Genomic DNA, 16505 nt, shown 5'->3' with positions numbered 1-16505 from the left:
CCCGGGGCGCGCGTGCGTGCGTGCGTGCGTGCGCGCGTGGGCCTGATGCTGCGGCAGCGACTGCGGCATCCGCGGGCGGCGCGCGCGCACACGCACCCGCGCGCGCGCACACGCACACCCCGGCTCTCCCGCATCCGGGCTTTCCTGCTCCACGGAGCTGCTCGCTAGGCCTGGGGAGGGGGAGCGTGCGGTGGGGATCTGCGAGGAGGGGGCGAGGGTAAACCTAATGGCCCTCGGAGGGGAGATGACGGCACCGGGGAGGGGAAGGACCGGCCTCGGGTGGGAAATTTGGGGAGAGGGCGTGGGCCACCAGAGGGGGCGGCGGCGAGGAGAGGGGTGCCGCCGCCGCGAGAGGGCGGGGACGCCGGGGGAGAAGAAAGGAGGGGCGGGGAGCGGGCGGGGGCGGCTGGCTCGGCTCCACTCGTGAGAGCCCCGTTGCCCAGAGACGCGCGGGCCAATGAGCGCGCACCAGCTCAGCCCGGCGCCCGCCGCGTGTCCTTATATGGTGCGGCCGCTCGGCGGGCGCCCGCGCACATCGCCATATAAGGGCAGGAACCTAAATACAGGCTATACCTTGTTCTCGGCTCCCGGCGGCGACCCGGGCGATCGATGAGGGCGCCGCCGAGCGGCCGCGGCTCTCCGGCCCCGGGAGCGGCCGGGGCGCCCGGCCAGACGCGGCCGGCTTCCCCGCGGCCCGGCCAGCTGCGGCGCTGGCGCGGAAGGTGCCACCCGCCAGGCGCCCCTCCCTCCCGCCGGCTCTCCCTCCCCCCGCTCCGTTTCCGAGGTGCAAATGCAAATGAACCGGGATTGAAATCTAATTGCTTTTGTTTAAAATAAAAAAAAAACACACACAACAACAAAAACCTGTGAGCGGAGCCGCGCGGCGCTGGAGGCCCCGATCCCCGGCGGCGAGCGGAGCGCGGGGGAGAAGGCCGGCCGGCGCGCCCAGCTTGATCTGGGGGGCCGGGTGTCTTCTGAGACCTTCCCCGCGCTCTCCGCATCTGCGACCCCTCTCGGGCGGGAGCTGCCGGTGGCCGCCGCCGTGCAGAGCCCAGAGCTGGGCCCGGCGACCCTCGGGCTCCGCGCCCGGAGCGGGCCGGGCAGCGCAGCGGTTGGAGTCGCCGTCGTTGTCGGCTTCGCGGCTGTGCTGGTGGTGGAGGCCTGGAGGCGCTCACCTCAGGAATTGAGCCATCGAAGCAGAATCGGGCCAGCTGCGGAGCCCAGAATTGGGCTCTCCGCAGGAGAGGGGGGTGGCTCCCGGCCACTCTCCCTGGTACCTGAGGCTACCTTGGTGATGGCCCCAGTGCCAGGGGTCCCTCCGGGTGCACCACGTGTATTCTCTCCCCGTTTCTGGCTGGTCTTCCTTATCAGAGGGAGAGAAATTTGGGCCACGAAGGTGAGGGAATGGCCTGTTAAAATGGCTCCTAGCCGGGATATCCAGGCTCTGTGTTCTGGTCGAAGGGGCCTGTGAGGAAGCTGGGCTGGGCTGGCCCAGTCCTGACTGCCCCCCTCCCCCCAGCCCAGCAGGCTTCTGGCCCCACGGAGCTGCCCTCGCAATGCAGACTCAAGCCTTCCATTTTCATGCACCACAGTGGCAGAGGCACTCCCTAGTCTCCCGGCTCTCCAGGCCCTGCTGGTAAGTAGCTGGCTGGGTAGCAGGACCCTTGTGGATCAGTGGCCCTGGAGACCGGTGGCCTGGCACACACCAGCAGCCCTGCCAGTGTCCATCTTAACCATCGTTGTGTCCACTTAGCCTGCGCTCCCTCCATGCCTGGAGATGCAGCGGCAAGAGCCTCCACCTCCAAGGAGGCCATTTCCAGTAGCATGATGCCACCTATAGCATGTACCTGGAATTAGTCTGCGCTGCCGCACACACGGCCAGGGAAGACCACACAGCTGGCAGGAAGACCACACAGTGGACCCTGCCTTGCTGGGTTTGAGTGGCAGGGGCAGGCAGGTCACCAGGGGCTTCCTCTTGTCTTCTGGGGTGCGCTGGCCATTTGATAGCTCTGTGCTTAGCATTATTGGGGAAACCGCAGGACTTGGTACCGTGGGGACTGGAATCTGTTCCCCGCCCCAGGCAGATGCAAGCTTCCTCCGGGTTCTGGGAGCAGCCCTAGACTTGTGGATCCATGGTCAGCTGTCAACAAATATTTTTTTTTACAAGCTTTGCAACCCCTGTGAGCCTGCTGTGATGCAGCACACCAGCAAATCTGCTGCGAATGCACATTTTCACAGGAGGAAGTGGGGCTGACAGAAATGGCTGGTTCAAGGCAACTGAAGGAACCAGGAACTGGACAAAATGAAGCTGAGAAACAATGCAGAGTCTCGGACCCTCAGCCCAGGCTGTGGCATGTTGGCCTGGGCATCCCAGAAAAGACTCCAGGTGACTGCCACATTTGCTGTTGGAGTGCTTGAAATGGACCACTGTTTGCTGATCCGCTGGGCCAGTCCTTTTCCCCGGCCAGGCTACAGCTGAGCTGGGACAGTATGAGGCAGTGACACCTCCCTCCCTACAGCCACGGCCTCCTACTCCCCCTCAGTGACGGGTCCAGACCAGGTACGCCTTTCCTTAAGCCCCTCAACACTTAAACCGACAGGCGTAGGTCCAGTTCTGAGCTGTGACTTAGTGCGGTCAGCAGTAAGTTACTATGCTCTGCTTCTTCATCTTGAATGTGGTCAATAAACCTTCAAAGAGCTGTGTTGAGGGATAAAAGCAGAGCCCGCGATTCCATGAAGCAGCCAGCTGAGCTCAGAGCCCTGGAGCAGGCAGCCTTCGCTGGGAAGATGGGTCTGGGACAGTCCGCTCCAGCACGCCCTCTTGTGCCAGGCAGGGTGCCAGATGCTGGGGATAAAAGCAATAGGAAAACATTGCGCAAACATCAAGGTTGTGCAATCTCGGCGTGTGATATGTGGTCACCAAGCATTTTCTAAAAGTCCTGAAATCCCAATAAACGTCCCTGAACAAATCATTCTCGTATGTGGAGACCAGGTCAGTTGTGCATTTCCAGGTAGCCACTGAGGTCCTGAGAAGGGGCTGGTAGTCCAGGAAAACTCCTGGGTGGACCTGGCACTCACCAGCGCATTCCCCAGGGCTTAGTCGGCTGCTGGTGGTTGAGGGCAGCCTCCTTCCCACCCTCCCACCTGTCTCCACCCTTTTCCTGGCTGGTCTGGCTTTGCTCCTAGGGACAGCCCGGTCCCAGACTGCCTCTGCATGCTAATCCACAGAGCATCCTCGGAGCTAGTGTGAGCAGCTTCAGGCTGCTTCCCTGCCTGGACCATGGAGACTGGGTAAGAAGCACTGCATTGCCCTGAGACGCTCAGCCCTGGGTGGATGGGTGGAGGACGCGCGTGGGGTAGCGTCTTGGCTTCCGCGATTGGGAAATCACTGTGGATCCGTGGTGGGAACAGAGTACAGAAGGACTCCATTTAGGAAGTAGGGGCACAGGTCTCAGAGTGGACTGTATGCACTTAAAGTGCTTCCCTGCTTCTCCGGAAGTGTTACCATTAGTAGGAGCTCGCAGCTTCCAAGTGGCCCTTGGCTTCTGAGGCATGCTTTGTCTTGTCCCATACCTACTTCAATGACCTTCTCGTCCCCAAAGCCACTGCCCCTCGAGGGGTGTGGATGGGGTGTCTGGGAAGATTCCTTGTCAGCTCCTGATGAGCTCTCCTACCTGGCGGCATTCTCTATCCCAGGATGGAAATAGGCACCTCTAAAGTCCACTTGCTTCTGCCAGTCCGAGTCCACGCTCCATTTCAACTAGACACCATGACAGACCCAACGGCTCCAGCTAGCTTCAGGGATTTACTCAAGCAGCCTCACTGCCCTCATGGCAAAACAAAACTAAAGCAGTGACTTGGAGGTTAAAGCCTTGTGCCTGCAACCCAGCCCCTCCCCCAGCCCCTGGGCACCCTTCCAGCTGTCCACAACCTCTGCTCCATAGACTGGCTTCTGCTCTTCTTTCTCCTTGGGCTAGGTCTCAGGGACATAGATCTGGGGACACAGGAGACCGTTGCTCCAACTCCCTCCAGGCTGCTCACGGGATAGATCCGGCTCTGCGCAGGTTCAGCTTGGGGTAGAAATGAAGAGGACAGTTCCTGGATAGAGTGACCACGAGGTCCTTCTAGAGCACCTAAAGCAGGCCACCGACGACTCTCCTGCAGACCTAAGAAGTTTCACCCTGGGAGACTTCCTACTGGCTGGCCACTTTCTCTACCCTTAGACCACGGTGTTCTCAATACCAAAAGAGAGAGCCAGGACTGACAGGCTGATGGGCTGACGTCTCCTGATTCTTCTGGCTAGGAAAAGACCTGAGAGTAGCTGTAGTCTTGGCTTGAGTATTCTGATGTCTTCCTCCAGGAAGCTGCTGTGACCTATCTACACCTCTTACACACACACACACACACACACACACACACACACACACACACACCTCCACTGGATAGGTAGTAATACTCATCGGCTGGGTTGCACTAAGACAAAGAGATAGATAAATGAGTGTGTGTGTGTGTGTACACGCGCGTGCACGTGCATGTCACTGCAGGGATAGCCTCCACAATGAAAAGGGAAGAGGAGGGACGTGAACAAGCCCTGGTGTGTATATGGGGGGACATCTCAACATCAGAGACACCTTCCTCCCTACTCCCCACCAGACCTTTGAGTGCCCCTCTCAGTTCTCCCTCCCCCATGAGACTCCCCCCTCCCCATTTCCCTCCTGCAGCCAGTCCTCCACCTGAAACAATTCCCTCCTCAGCTTTGTCCTCACTCCTGATTTTAGAGAACTTATGAACTATCTCAGGAGTGCTGTATGGCTCGCCTGAAATCCCAGCTCTGGCACTGGAGGATTGAGCTCACCCAGGTCTACACTGCAGGACGCTGGCTGCCACACCAAGTCAAAGAAGAAAGGGCAAAGGAAGAAAAGAAAAGGAAAAGACAATTATCTAGGCTCTCTTGGTTGGCGAGCTTGAGCTGTAGGTACTCTCCTTCCTTAAACATAAACTTGCATTTCTTCAAAGAGAGAGGTAGTTCTTGTCCCAAGAAGAGCTAGGCAAGATGAGTCTCTCACTGAGCTGCAGGAGGAGACAGGTGGCTTTGGAGGGGGCAGATTCAGCAGCAAAAATCCCCCTGGAGTCCACTGAAAGTGGCTCCACTTTTTTCTTTCTTTCTTTCTTTCTTTCTTTCTTTCTTTCTTTCTCTCTCTCTCTCTCTCTCTCTCTCTCTCTCTCTCTCTCTCTCTCTCTCTCTCTCTCTCTCTCTCTCACAATTCTGGTCCAAATTCATTTGCCATATTTATGTGTGGATTTCCCCTCACAGTGCTCTTCATATTTAAAAAACATCAAGAACCTGGTAATGTGTAAAAGATGTTTCCTTCTAGAATACCCTCTCGCCACCCACATACCCTTTGATTCTGCTTTGAAGCCAACGACTTTGGTTGCCATGATGGGCTGGGAAAGAAAAGGTTCTCTTTAACCATCCAAAGAGTGGGGCCTGCAGAGGGTCAGCCAGCAGCACCTCCGACCTTAGCAGATGGACCTTGGGTCTAACCCCCCTCGCTTTCCCGTGGTCAGTCAGCCTCTGAACCCCCAGACACCTCTGCCACTGGCCCTGCCCCAGGACTGGCCACTGGCCCAGCCAGCCCCTCTCCTAGCTGGGTTGATGGGCAGACACCAGGGGTTCTTGCAGTAGCTTCTCCCTTCCCTGGAACGGGCCAACGCAGTAGTTTTACTCTTAAGAATGACTCTAGGAAAGACACAGAAACTCAGCAGAGGCAGCGCGTGAACTGCTTCAGATGCCACCTCTCCCTGGTCACGCGAGGAACAAACAAACAAACAAACAAAAACTAGCTTTCCTGGCCCCTAACCTGTGTGCTCGGGATCTCAAGGACAAACTGAAGGAAAAATTAATTTCGCTTCTGATGGCTGTCGTGCTAGACAAGCCATTCTTATGCAAATGAGGGGCGGGCCCGCGGGCTGCGGGGGCGCGGGGGGCGCGGGGAGCCCGGGGCGCCCGACCGCCGACCCGCCCCGACCTCCCGGGCACCGCGCCTCGGCGCCCCGAGCGCAGCGCCCGGGGTGGGCGGGCGCCGGTAAATACGGTACCGGGTACCGCGCGCTCCAGCGCGGATTTCCCAGCCTTGGGCTGGAAGCCGGTCGGGGGCGTCCGCGTCTCCGGGGGCCCCGCCCGGCACCTCGGGGCCGGAGCGCAGCGCCCGGGCCGGGCCCCGCGGAACCGCGTCCCGCGCGGGCCAGGGGGGCGGCGGCGGTCCACTGGGCTCCCCTACGTCTCGGGAGGGCTGCCGCCGGCGCTTCCCGGAGTCCGGCAGGTTCCGGAGCAGCCGGGTGCTCACCCCTGGGGAGAACTGCGCTCGGGCGGGCGCGCCGCCTCGGAGGCCAGGCCACCAGCCCGGGGCCCCGCCGCGGGGGACGGGGGGCACGGGGGCCACGTAGTCGGTGTCCCCTGGCAGGTCTGGGCGGCTTCTCTGCGGTGTCCGCCCGCGGATCCCGGCGCCGCACCCCCTGCCGCACCCGCCCGGGGCGGGGGAACCACGGGGGCCGCCGGCCGGGCTGAGCCGACCCGGCTCCGGCAGGTTCCGAGGTCCGGCCGGGGGAGCAGGCGCCTGGCAGTGGGACTCCGGGCGCTGCCACCGCCGGGACCCCTCCCTCGTCCCGAGCCTCGCGGCCGCCTCACCCCGCGTCCTCCCCACGGCTCGCCCGCGCCGTGCCCAGCCCACCCTGCCCCAGCGCCCCTTCTCCAAGGCCTGGAGGCTTCAGTGGCGGACGAGGGAGAGGCCATCGGACTCCCCGCCTGGCCGACCTCGGAGCTTCCCCCCTGCGGGCGGGCGGGGGAAGGTGGGGCGCCACCCCACTGTCCCCTCCGGCACCGCACGGATCGAATCCCGGCTTTCCCAGAAGCGTGGGCACTGTGAGCCCTTCGCGCCCGCCCTCCGGGAGTAGGGGTGTGGAGCCTGCTTGCTTTGCCCCAGGGGAGTCCCCCCCAGAATGCCAGGCCGGCTCCGGCAGCAGTAACAGCCACCGTGGTAATAACACTCGAATCTAAAGTGGAGCCTTTGCCTGCGCTTTATGCACCCCACGCAGCCCTCCAGGGGAGCTCAGGCGCCAAACGCGCTAGTATTTCCTTAACATAGCCAGTGCCGGAAGCTCACACGGGTAATCAAAGTACCCTGGAGTCCGGTCGGAGGAGGGTGGTTCAAAGCCAGCCCTGTCGGGAAAATCCATGAGACTCTTGTCTCCAGCTAACCACCAAAAGCCAGAAGTGGAGCTTTGGCTCAAGTGGTGGAGCACGCCCTTGAGTACTACCTAGCCTTGAAGAAAAAAAGCACATGGATAGCATCTAGCTCCTAAATTCCAGCCTCTTCACATCCAGCACAGACTCACACACATACTGAATGGGGGCGGAGAGAGAGACAGACTGACTGACAGACAGACAGACAGAGCTAGCAAGTGGATTTGAACCCAAGTAGGCTGGTTCCAGAACTCACACGTTTAGTCACCAGGGACCTTAAAGTCAAAGCAAAGATTTCCTTGGGCTCCAGGCCAGGGAAGGAGGGGGGAGGAGGGCCCTCACTCCCTTTTCTATTGTCCAGAGACAACTTTTTTCTACTTAGGGCTCTGTTAGGGGGCTGCAGTGGCTATTCCAGGATATTCCATAAATTCTTTCTTATCACTTTCTTTCTTCAAGCTCTGGAGTTGTTGAGTTGCCACCCACCTCGGTTGTGGGTTGTGGGGTGGGGGAGACCCCTGGCTAGGATCTCCCTGTGGTGGGCACTGGGCTTCACCTGCCAAGTGGCGACAGTAGAATTGGTCTTAGCTGAGTGTGTGACTGGACTGGTCGACTCACTGGACTCTGGAGGATATTTTCCTCCCTGGAGGCAAGGCAGGGGTGGGGGGATTGGCCTGGTTCCTAGGTCAAGGGGGCAGATGTCAAGGTCACTTGACTTCCAGTGTGTGCATTCTGGTAGGAGAAGGTCTATGGTGTGTCTGTTCTGCATAGCCTGCACAGCTCCTTCCCACCCCTAGCAAGGAGAAGATGGGACAAGAAAGGAGGGAGGACACTTCCCTTCCTGTGGGAACGACTGGAAGCTGACACCTCTGCTAGAAGCCCAGGCATCCTCTCTTCTAGTCCTGGGTCAACCTGTCCAGGCCAGGACTTTGGACTCTTGCCCAGGGCATGGGGTCATTTCTGCCTCATTGAGCAAATGTCTAACTCTAAGTGGGGCATCCAGGTAGGCGGAGCTGACCGCCTGACCACTGTTGGCCCCAGGACCTTGATCTATGTGAGCATTTCACAGCTGTGCCTGGAGGTGAAGGGTAGGATTCCAAATCTGCTGGTGTTGGAGGCCAAGACCGGACAGGTCCAACGCCTGCCAAGCCGCAGAGTTGAAGCTTTACAAAGGCCTCGCCTCAGCTTCGAGCTGGAGGCTTGCTGGGGCTTGCTGTCTGGCCAGCACCCCGGGTCCCCAGCACTCCACCCCTGCCTGCCTGCCTGCCTGGCCAGGCCTGTCGGCGATGGCGCCAGCGTCGGGGCTTCCCCCCTGGAGGCTGCCTCTGTGGGAAGTGAGGCCCGAGAGGGGTCCAGACACTGGCGGCTTCCGAGCTTGAAGGAGTCCCAGTTGCAGTTCAGAGGCTGGGCTCTGAGTCCCGGCCAGAACCTTGTGGAGGTCTTCCAGCAGCAGGTTGGAGGTCCTCATAGACGACCATCACAAGTCCCATTTCTGGCTCACCAGAACTAGTGAGGAGCCCCACAGTAGATCTGGGGCTCAGAAGCAGGTGCCCCAGGCCAGCAGGCACCCTCCTGTCTGTTCATAAAGAAACAAGACAACCCATCTCAGAAGAGGAGAGACTGCTTAGAGAATATCCAACAATTTCCTTCATAAAAATGTGATTTGATTTCCACTTTCACTCCCCCCCACCCCGCCCCCGCCCCAACACACGCACTGTCTCCAAAGACACTCAAATTGCAGCCATATGGGCAAAAGTAATAGGAAGCAGTTACCTTATTTACTGCAGAGGCAGCGCAGGAAAACCTGGCAGCCAGCGACCCCAGACGGACCACGGACAGAAAGGGGATGAAAGGCAGTGGGTTCTTGGTCTTTGAAACCTTGTTTACTTATGGGAGGTGTATTTGTTTTGTCTTGTTTTTTTCTTAAAGCAGTGATCTAATTTGGAAGGAGGAAAGCCATGTAAAAGAAGGGAGGATGGAGAATGGAGTCTCAGAAGGGGGTGGTCAGTAAGAAAAGTGGATGGCTGGTTTTCTTCAGTTGGTCCCTGGGATGGTGGCACCAGGTTATCAGCCCAAAGGCAGGTCGACCCAGACCCATGGCAGCGCCTTCTCCTGCTGTGCACGTGCCGGCCCAACAGACCCTAGCTCCCATCCTACGAGATTTCTATGCCTGTAAACCTATTTCTCCCCGAATCTCCAAACTGTCCAGGAATGAAGCCTTTGAGGCTTTTCCCTTCCCCTGGAGGGCAGGGTGCGATGGAGGTAGTCTTCCTCCTCAAGGCGGGGCACCCCAAGATCCAGGCTCACTCTGACCTCAAATTGTTTTGTCCTCTTTTACTTCTCAGCTGAACTCTAAAATGATCAAAACGGGAAAGCAATTGCAGACACCTTCCAACTTTGTTCAAAGTAAGTAGTTTGGACAGACTCACCACTAGACATAAAGAAGATGATAGAAAAGGTGTGTGGGTGTGTGTGGGTGTGTGGAGAGAGGGGGGAGACCCCATCAGAGGAGAGGGGTGTGCTAGATACAGTCGTAGCCCCCTGTGCCTCCAGAGGTACTGAGGCAGAGGGGCAGTGACGCAGAGAAGGGGAAGAAAGGAAAAGGGAAGGGGGGGAGAGGGAGGAAGAAAGCAGGCAAAGAGAAGGGGGAGGGAGGGCGCTAGATTGTCCCGTTCCGAACCGAGCGCGGCGGTGCGGGCGCGGTGCGGGGTCGGGAGCGAGGGCCGCTCGGGGGAGCCACCTCTTTTTGGGGGCCGGCAGGCTTCCTGGGGGAGGCTCTGGTCCCCCACTGCTCGGCGCAGCTCCCCTCCCGCTCTCGGTGGCCCGCGCGGCGGGCTCGGTGGCCGTCGCCGGTCGCCAGGCGGGGGGCTCGGAGGCCGGGCTGGGCTTCCTCTGGGCGGGGAAACCAGACACTTGGAGGCGGCCGGGGCCGACTTTATTTTTACTGCCCACACTGTTGGAAAGTATTTAAGCTTAAACAGAAACAGCTGCACCGCTGGCACCGGCCGGCCAACGACGTGTCACCGGAACGGCTTCCCAGGTCCCGGGCGGCGCTCCGCGGACGGCCGGCCCGCCGCACCTGGAGGAGCCTGGAAGCCAGGCCGAGCCCGGACCCCGTCCAGGGCCCGCGGGCGGGGCGCGCGGCCCGGCCGCTCCCGACGCCGCCCTCGCCCCCTCCGTCCCCGCGCCCGGGTGGGGCCAGAGCGGACCCCGAGGGCCGAGCCTGGGGAGGGAAGGGAGGGGGCGGCCGGCCAGGCCTCCGCTGTCCCCGCGCTGTCCCCTCCGCGTCCCCCGCGCTGTCCCCGCGCTGTCCCCTCCGCGTCCCCCGCGCTGTCCCCTCGCTGCCCCTTCGCCATCCCCTCGCTGTCCCTCCACGTCCCCCGCACTGTCCCCTCGCTGCCCCTTCGCATCCTCCGCGCTGTCCCCTCGCTACCCCTCCGCATCCCCCGTGCTGTCCCCTCGCTGCCCCTTCGCCGTCCCTGTCGTGTCCCCCGCACTGTCCTGCCTGTGAGCTCCGCCGCCCGACCCCGCCCGCTCTTGGGGCACGCCGTCTTCGCGGGAGCCTCTCTCACCCAGCCCGCACCCGACCCGCAACTGCTCGGGTGTCCAGGTGTCCAAACCCGCTGAGAGGAGAACCATGGACAGGAAGCGCCTCCAGACACCGGCGCTGGGAAAGCCCGGGCGGGGCAAGCCCTGCGTCCCCAGGCCACGCCAGGCCAGCCCCGAGCCCCGAGCCCCCAGGCCACCCCAAGCCCCAGGCCACCCCGAGCCCCCAGGCCAACCCCGCACCCCCAGGCCGGGCCAGGCCAGGCTAGCACCAAGCCCCCAGGCCACTCCAAGTCCCCAGGCCACGCCCCCCAGGCCAGGCTAGCCCCAAGCCCCCAGGCCACCCTGAGCCCCCAGGCCACCCGAGCCCCCAGGCCAGCCCCACACCCCCAGGCCGGGCCAGGCCAGGCCAGCACCAAGCCCCCAGGCTACTCCAAGTCCCCAGGCCACGCCCCCCAGGCCAGGCCAGCCCTGAGCCCCCAGGCCAGGCCAGGCTAGCACTGCACCCCCAGGCCACCCTGAGCCCCCAGGCCGGGCCAGGCCAGGCTAGCCCCGAGCCCCCAGGCCAGGCCCAGGGCTGATGCTCTGCTCTGCCCTGAAAGTCCTATGTGTGGGGTACAGGGCTGCCTGGCCTGAGGGCAGGGGCAGGGGCAGCAGGGCACAGGCAGGAGGGCAGGGGCAGAGCCAGAGCCATCAGGGGCAGGGCTGGGGCAGCAGGGCAGAGACAGGAGGGCAGAGGCAGCAGGGCAGGGGCAGGGGCAGAGCTGTCAGGGGCAGCAGAGCAGTCAGGGGCGGGGCTGGGGCAGCAGGGCAGAGACAGGGGCAGAGCCGGCAGAGGCAGTAGGGCAGAGGCAGCAGGGCAGGGGCAGAGCCGGCAGGGGCAGCAGGACAGGGGCAGGGGCAGCAGGGCAGGGGCAGAGCCAGAGCCATCAGGGGCGGGGCTGGGGCAGCAGGGCAGAGACAGGAGGGCAGAGGCAGCAGGGCAGGGGCAGGGGCAGAGCTGTCAGGGGCAGCAGAGCAGTCAGGGGCGGGGCTGGGGCAGCAGGGCAGAGACAGGGGCAGAGCTGGCAGAGGCAGTAGGGCGAGGCAGCAGGGCAGGGGCAGAGCCGGCAGGGGCAGCAGGGCAGGGGCAGGAGCTGCAGGACAGGGGCAGGGGCAGCAGAGCAGGGGCAGAGCCGGCAGGGGCAGCAGGGCAGGGGCAGGAGCTGCAGGACAGGGGCAGGGGCAGCAGGGCAGGGGCAGAGCCGGCAGGGGCAGCAGGGCAGGGGCAGGGGCAGCAGGGCAGGGGCAGCAGGGCAGGGGCAGCAGGGCAGCAGGGCAGGGGCAGGGGCAGGGGCCGGGCAGCGGCAGGTGGCGGCGGGCGTCCCGGCCGTGGCGGGGTGGGTGGCAGGAGGCGACCTCTCCCGCGGGACGGCGGTCCCGAGAGGCCTCGGGCGGGAGCGGCGCGGCCGCGCGGCTGGCGGGGTCGTCGGGTGCGGTAGAAGGGGCGGGAGCGGTGATTTGTTGGCGAGGTGGGACCCGCGGCCGTGAGGGTGGGCGGGAGGCGTTGCCTGGGAGACCGGGGCCGGGCGCCGCGCGCGGGGAGCGGCGGGCGCGCCGGCGGGGCTCGGAGCTCGGGCGCGGCTGGACGCCCCGGTACCGGAGCGCCGGGCATTGTGCGCCGCCAGCGGCGGGGAGGGGACGGCGGTGGTCCCGGGGGCGGGGCCCGGTCCGCGCTGACATCGCCGCGGGGCGGGGGGGGGGTCCCGGCGGGAGCCGCGGGGGAGGCGGGGCGCGCGGTGGCGGGGGGGCGGGGAACAGCCAGGCGACTCGGGAGGGGGCCTGGATGCGGAGCGGGGCAGCCCGCCCCCCGGGCCAGCTCCCCAGACTGACAGCGGCCGGGCCCGCCCTCCTCGCGGCGTCACTTCCGCCGGCCGCCCCCACCTCGGCGCGCTCGGTCTCGGAGTCCATGTGGGCTCCGCCCCCTGGCGATTGGAACGCGGGTCACGTAGCAACGCGGGGGAGGCAGGGCGAGGGGCGTGGCCTGGCGCCTGCCCAATCAGAGCGCGAGGAGCCGGTCTCGGCGGCCCGGCTTTAGCAACGTCGTTAGCAACACGTGGGGCGGGAGGAAGCGCGGGGCGGGGGCGGAGGGAGCGCCGCGCAGCCGCGCGGGCGGGGGCCGCGCGAGGGAGCCGGCGCGGGGCGGGCGGAGAGCTGACGTCAGCGGGAGAGTATTATGGGCTGTCGCGCGCTGGCTGCTGCTTTTCTGCTCCTGGAAGCGGCCGAGGGGGGAAGCGGCGAGTCAACATGGAGCTCTCGGCGGTGGGGGAGCGGGTGTTCGCGGCCGAGGCCCTCCTGAAGCGGCGCATTCGGAAAGTAGGTGTCCGGGGCGCGGGGCTCGGCGCGCGCGGGCCTCCCGCGGGCCCGGGCGCCCTCCCCCGCTGCAGCCCCGCCGCCTCCCTTCCCCCCGGCCCGGCCTCGGCGGCGGCGGCGGCGGCGGCGGCGGCGGCCGCGGCGCGCGGGGTCCCGGCGCGGGGCGGCGGGGCGGGGGGCGCGCCGGTGGCGGGGTCGGGGCGTCCCCCCGGGGCGCGCACGGCCGATGGCCGGTGTCTGGGTCGTGCCTGCCGCCCGCACGCCACGCACACCCCGCGCACACCCGCGCGCACACACACGCGCATTCTCTCCTTTGCATCCGCAGGGGCGCATGGAGTACCTCGTGAAATGGAAGGGCTGGTCGCAGAAGTAAGTAGGCTCCGGGCGGCTCAGCCCCACGCCGGCCTGCCGAGGGGTATTCTCCCTCCTCCCCCTGGCGCTGGAAGGCCAGGCCCGGCCGGGGGAAAGTTACACGCACACCACAGACACGCAAGTTAACGCGCGTGCACACACACGCGCACACGCGCTGCCGCGCTCGGGAATAACGCCCCCTCTCCCGACTCCCCGCAGGTACAGCACATGGGAGCCCGAAGAAAACATCCTGGACGCTCGGCTGCTTGCGGCCTTCGAGGAAAGGTACCGGCCCTCCAGTCTCGGACACTCAGGGGGAGGGAGGCGAGGTGGACGCCGCGGGCCCGGACGCGCGCCCCGCTCACACCCCCTTCTCCTTCTCTCCAGGGAACGAGAGATGGAGCTTTATGGCCCCAAAAAACGAGGACCCAAACCTAAAACCTTCCTTCTCAAGGTAGAGTGGCAGTGTCCAATGGTCGACAGCGATCTTGTCGAGTCGCTTCATGCAAAGCGGACCCTGAGGGTTTGTGAACCAATGGGGTGTCCACACCCGCTGCCTGTTTGTATTCTAGGAGGGAGCCCCTTGACAGCTTGTCAGGAAGTCAGTAGCAGCACCCAGGAGTGTTTGGGTGGTGGAGCTTAGCCATGCCAGAATGCCTTTATGCTCTCCCCGAGCCATCCCAAGCGGATCTACAATGGAATACCCAAGTGTGCTGGCTGCCAATGGCTTCAAGACAAATCCCCTTTTCCCTCCCTCTGACTGCCACCACTAAGCCCCACCCCCTCCCCACCCATAGAGAACTTCCCGAGCTGCTGCTGGGTGAAGCTGGGAGGTCAAGGCTGGAGGAGGGGTGGGGGGTGGGGCCCTGCTTCATCCTTGACACCTCCTTCTCTCTCTTTCTCTCCCCCCCCCTCACCCCCATCAGGCCCAGGCCAAGGCAAAAGCCAAAACCTATGAGTTCAGAAGTGACTCGGCGCGGGGAATCAGGATCCCCTACCCAGGACGCTCCCCGCAGGACCTGGCATCTGCTTCCCGGGGCCGAGAGGGCCTTCGGAACATGGGTCTGTCTCCCGCTGGAAGTGGCAGCAGCACCAGCAGCACCTGCCGAGCAGAACCCCCTCGGGAGCGGGACCCGGACCGCCAGCGAGAGAGGGATCGGGAGCGAGAACGGGAACGGGAACGGGAACGGGGTGCTAGCCGCGTGGACGACAAGCCCAGCTCGCCAGGGGACAGCTCTAAGAAGCGAGGCCCCAAGCCCAGAAAGGAGCTTCTGGACTCCACGCAGAGACCCTTAGCAGAGCCCGGCGATGGCCTTGGAGAATACCTGAAGGGCAGGAAGCTGGATGACATACCTTCCGGGACAGGAAAGTTCCCAGCTGGCCACAGTGTGATCCAGCTGGCCAGAAGGCAGGACTCGGACCTGGTGCAGTGTGGTGTGAGCAGCCCCAGCACAGCCGAGGCAGTGGGCAAATTGGCTGTGGACACTTTCCCAGCCAGGGTCATCAAGCACAGGGCTGCCTTCCTGGAGGCCAGAGGCCAGGGCGCCCTGGAGCCTGGAGGCCCACGGGTTCGTCAGGGACCAGGCACCCCGGGCTCTGTGGGGAGCTTGTATCGGGACGTGGGGGCCCAGGGGGGAAGGCCTTCCCTCATCGCCAGAATCCCAGTGGCCAGAATCTTGGGGGACCCCGAGGAAGAGACCTGGAGCCCCTCTCTGACTAACCTGGAGAAGGTGGTAGTCACTGATGTGACCTCAAACTTTTTGACCGTCACCATTAAGGAAAGTAGCACGGACCAAGGATTCTTTAAAGAGAAAAGATGAACTGCTGGGGGAGGGAGGGAGCCAGGGAGAGAGTAGGCGAGAGCGCGTGCAACCTTGCCAGAGTGCGTTTTTATTTCCAGGTGGGATGAGGCCGACTGGCTGGTCCTGTCCCTGACTTCACACCCCGTCTGCCCTTCATTCCTCCTTCTCTTTCCTTCCCTCCCTCCCTCCCTCCCTCCCTCCCTCCCTCCCTCCCTCCCTCTCTCCCTCTCTCCCTCTCTCCCTCTCTCCCTCCCTCCCTCCCTCCCTCCCTCCCTCCCTCTCAGTTTCAGTTGGAAAATTATCTCTAGAGTTATATTTTCTATTAGATGTAAATATGTTATTTAAGAAAAATATCTAAATATATATATATATATATTTCAGCTCTTAAAGTTGTTTTATTTAAAGAGGAGAAAGGTAGACATTGTGGTTTAGTAGGGGCAGACAGTCTGAACCAGGAAAGGAGGGTCTCAGTCCCCCAAGGCACTGCGCCCTGCACGCAAGTTGGGGGCCCAAGCAGTGGGTTGCTGAGTGTCTGGGGGGACTGGGGCTGCCCACCTGACCCCTCCTCCCTCCTCCACAGTCCCTCCGGCAGACTCCCGGCACCAAAGCCGGCCTGGGTGGTTCTCTCTTCCCATTGGCCAGCTAGACCAACAAAAGGTTGGCTTCCCAATCAGAAGAAAAGGGGGTGGGTCAGCCTAGTTTTCTTTTTGTTTCTTCTATTTTTGAAGATTGAGAAGTCTATTAGGGGCAAAAGAAGTATGAACTTGAGTAATTCTTTTGCGTGTGTTGTTGAAGGTAGCACGTCATGGGTGGGTGAGGAGTGGCTGCTCCCCTACCAGGACCACACCAGAAAATGCACTTTACGGGAGAGACTTGTGTGCTATAGACTCGGATCCCGTGTATTTGTCAGGTGGACAAGGGTCTCCCTGTCCCCTCCATTCCTTTCCTTAACTCCACAGAGAGAAAAGAAGCCCAGCGAATCTGTTTACATTCCCGAAATGCCAGGATAAATGGGGAGGATTTCGTGCCAGTGCCCAGAGCTCCAGACGGTTTCTTTACAAGAGAAGTGTCCTCTGCACCCGGAGGGATGGCCTCCCTACCTCCCGGGACGACTCTGAGGACCGCCCTCTCCACCCCCTTGGGAAGGGGCGGGTAGCTTAGAAGAGGACAGGCCACCCAGCAGGAGACACACCCAGGCGGGACTGCACTGGGTG

At 62.9% G+C, this 16505-nt stretch overlaps 1 protein-coding gene across 1 annotated transcript; it reads left to right on the top strand.

The window, feature by feature from the left end:
• The first annotated feature begins 13004 nt into the window (after positions 1-13004).
• Cbx8 (chromobox 8) lies at positions 13005-16505 on the top strand. The gene is made up of 5 exons (XM_090351326.1): positions 13005-13141; positions 13464-13507; positions 13709-13774; positions 13877-13943; positions 14416-16505. Exons 1-5 carry the CDS (start codon positions 13073-13075, stop codon positions 15307-15309), a joined length of 1140 nt encoding a protein of 379 aa, XP_090207452.1. The 5' UTR covers positions 13005-13072; the 3' UTR covers positions 15310-16505.

Source organism: Megascapheus bottae, chromosome 17 (assembly GCF_031878675.1).
Source record: "Megascapheus bottae isolate mThoBot1 chromosome 17, mThoBot2.hap1, whole genome shotgun sequence".
NCBI classification, from domain to species: domain Eukaryota; kingdom Metazoa; phylum Chordata; class Mammalia; order Rodentia; family Geomyidae; genus Megascapheus; species Megascapheus bottae.
This window is presented reverse-complemented; position numbering and strand designations above follow the sequence as displayed.

Bases quoted from the DNA above. Each gene is read 5' to 3' on its own strand.
- Cbx8 (XM_090351326.1), top strand. From the start codon at position 13,073: ATGGAGCTCTCGGCGGTGGGGGAGCGGGTGTTCGCGGCCGAGGCCCTC. The intron at 13,142-13,463 runs GTAGGTGTCCGG...TTGCATCCGCAG, and splicing joins TGAAGCGGCGCATTCGGAAA to GGGCGCATGGAGTACCTCGT. The intron at 13,944-14,415 runs GTAGAGTGGCAG...CACCCCCATCAG, and splicing joins CTAAAACCTTCCTTCTCAAG to GCCCAGGCCAAGGCAAAAGC.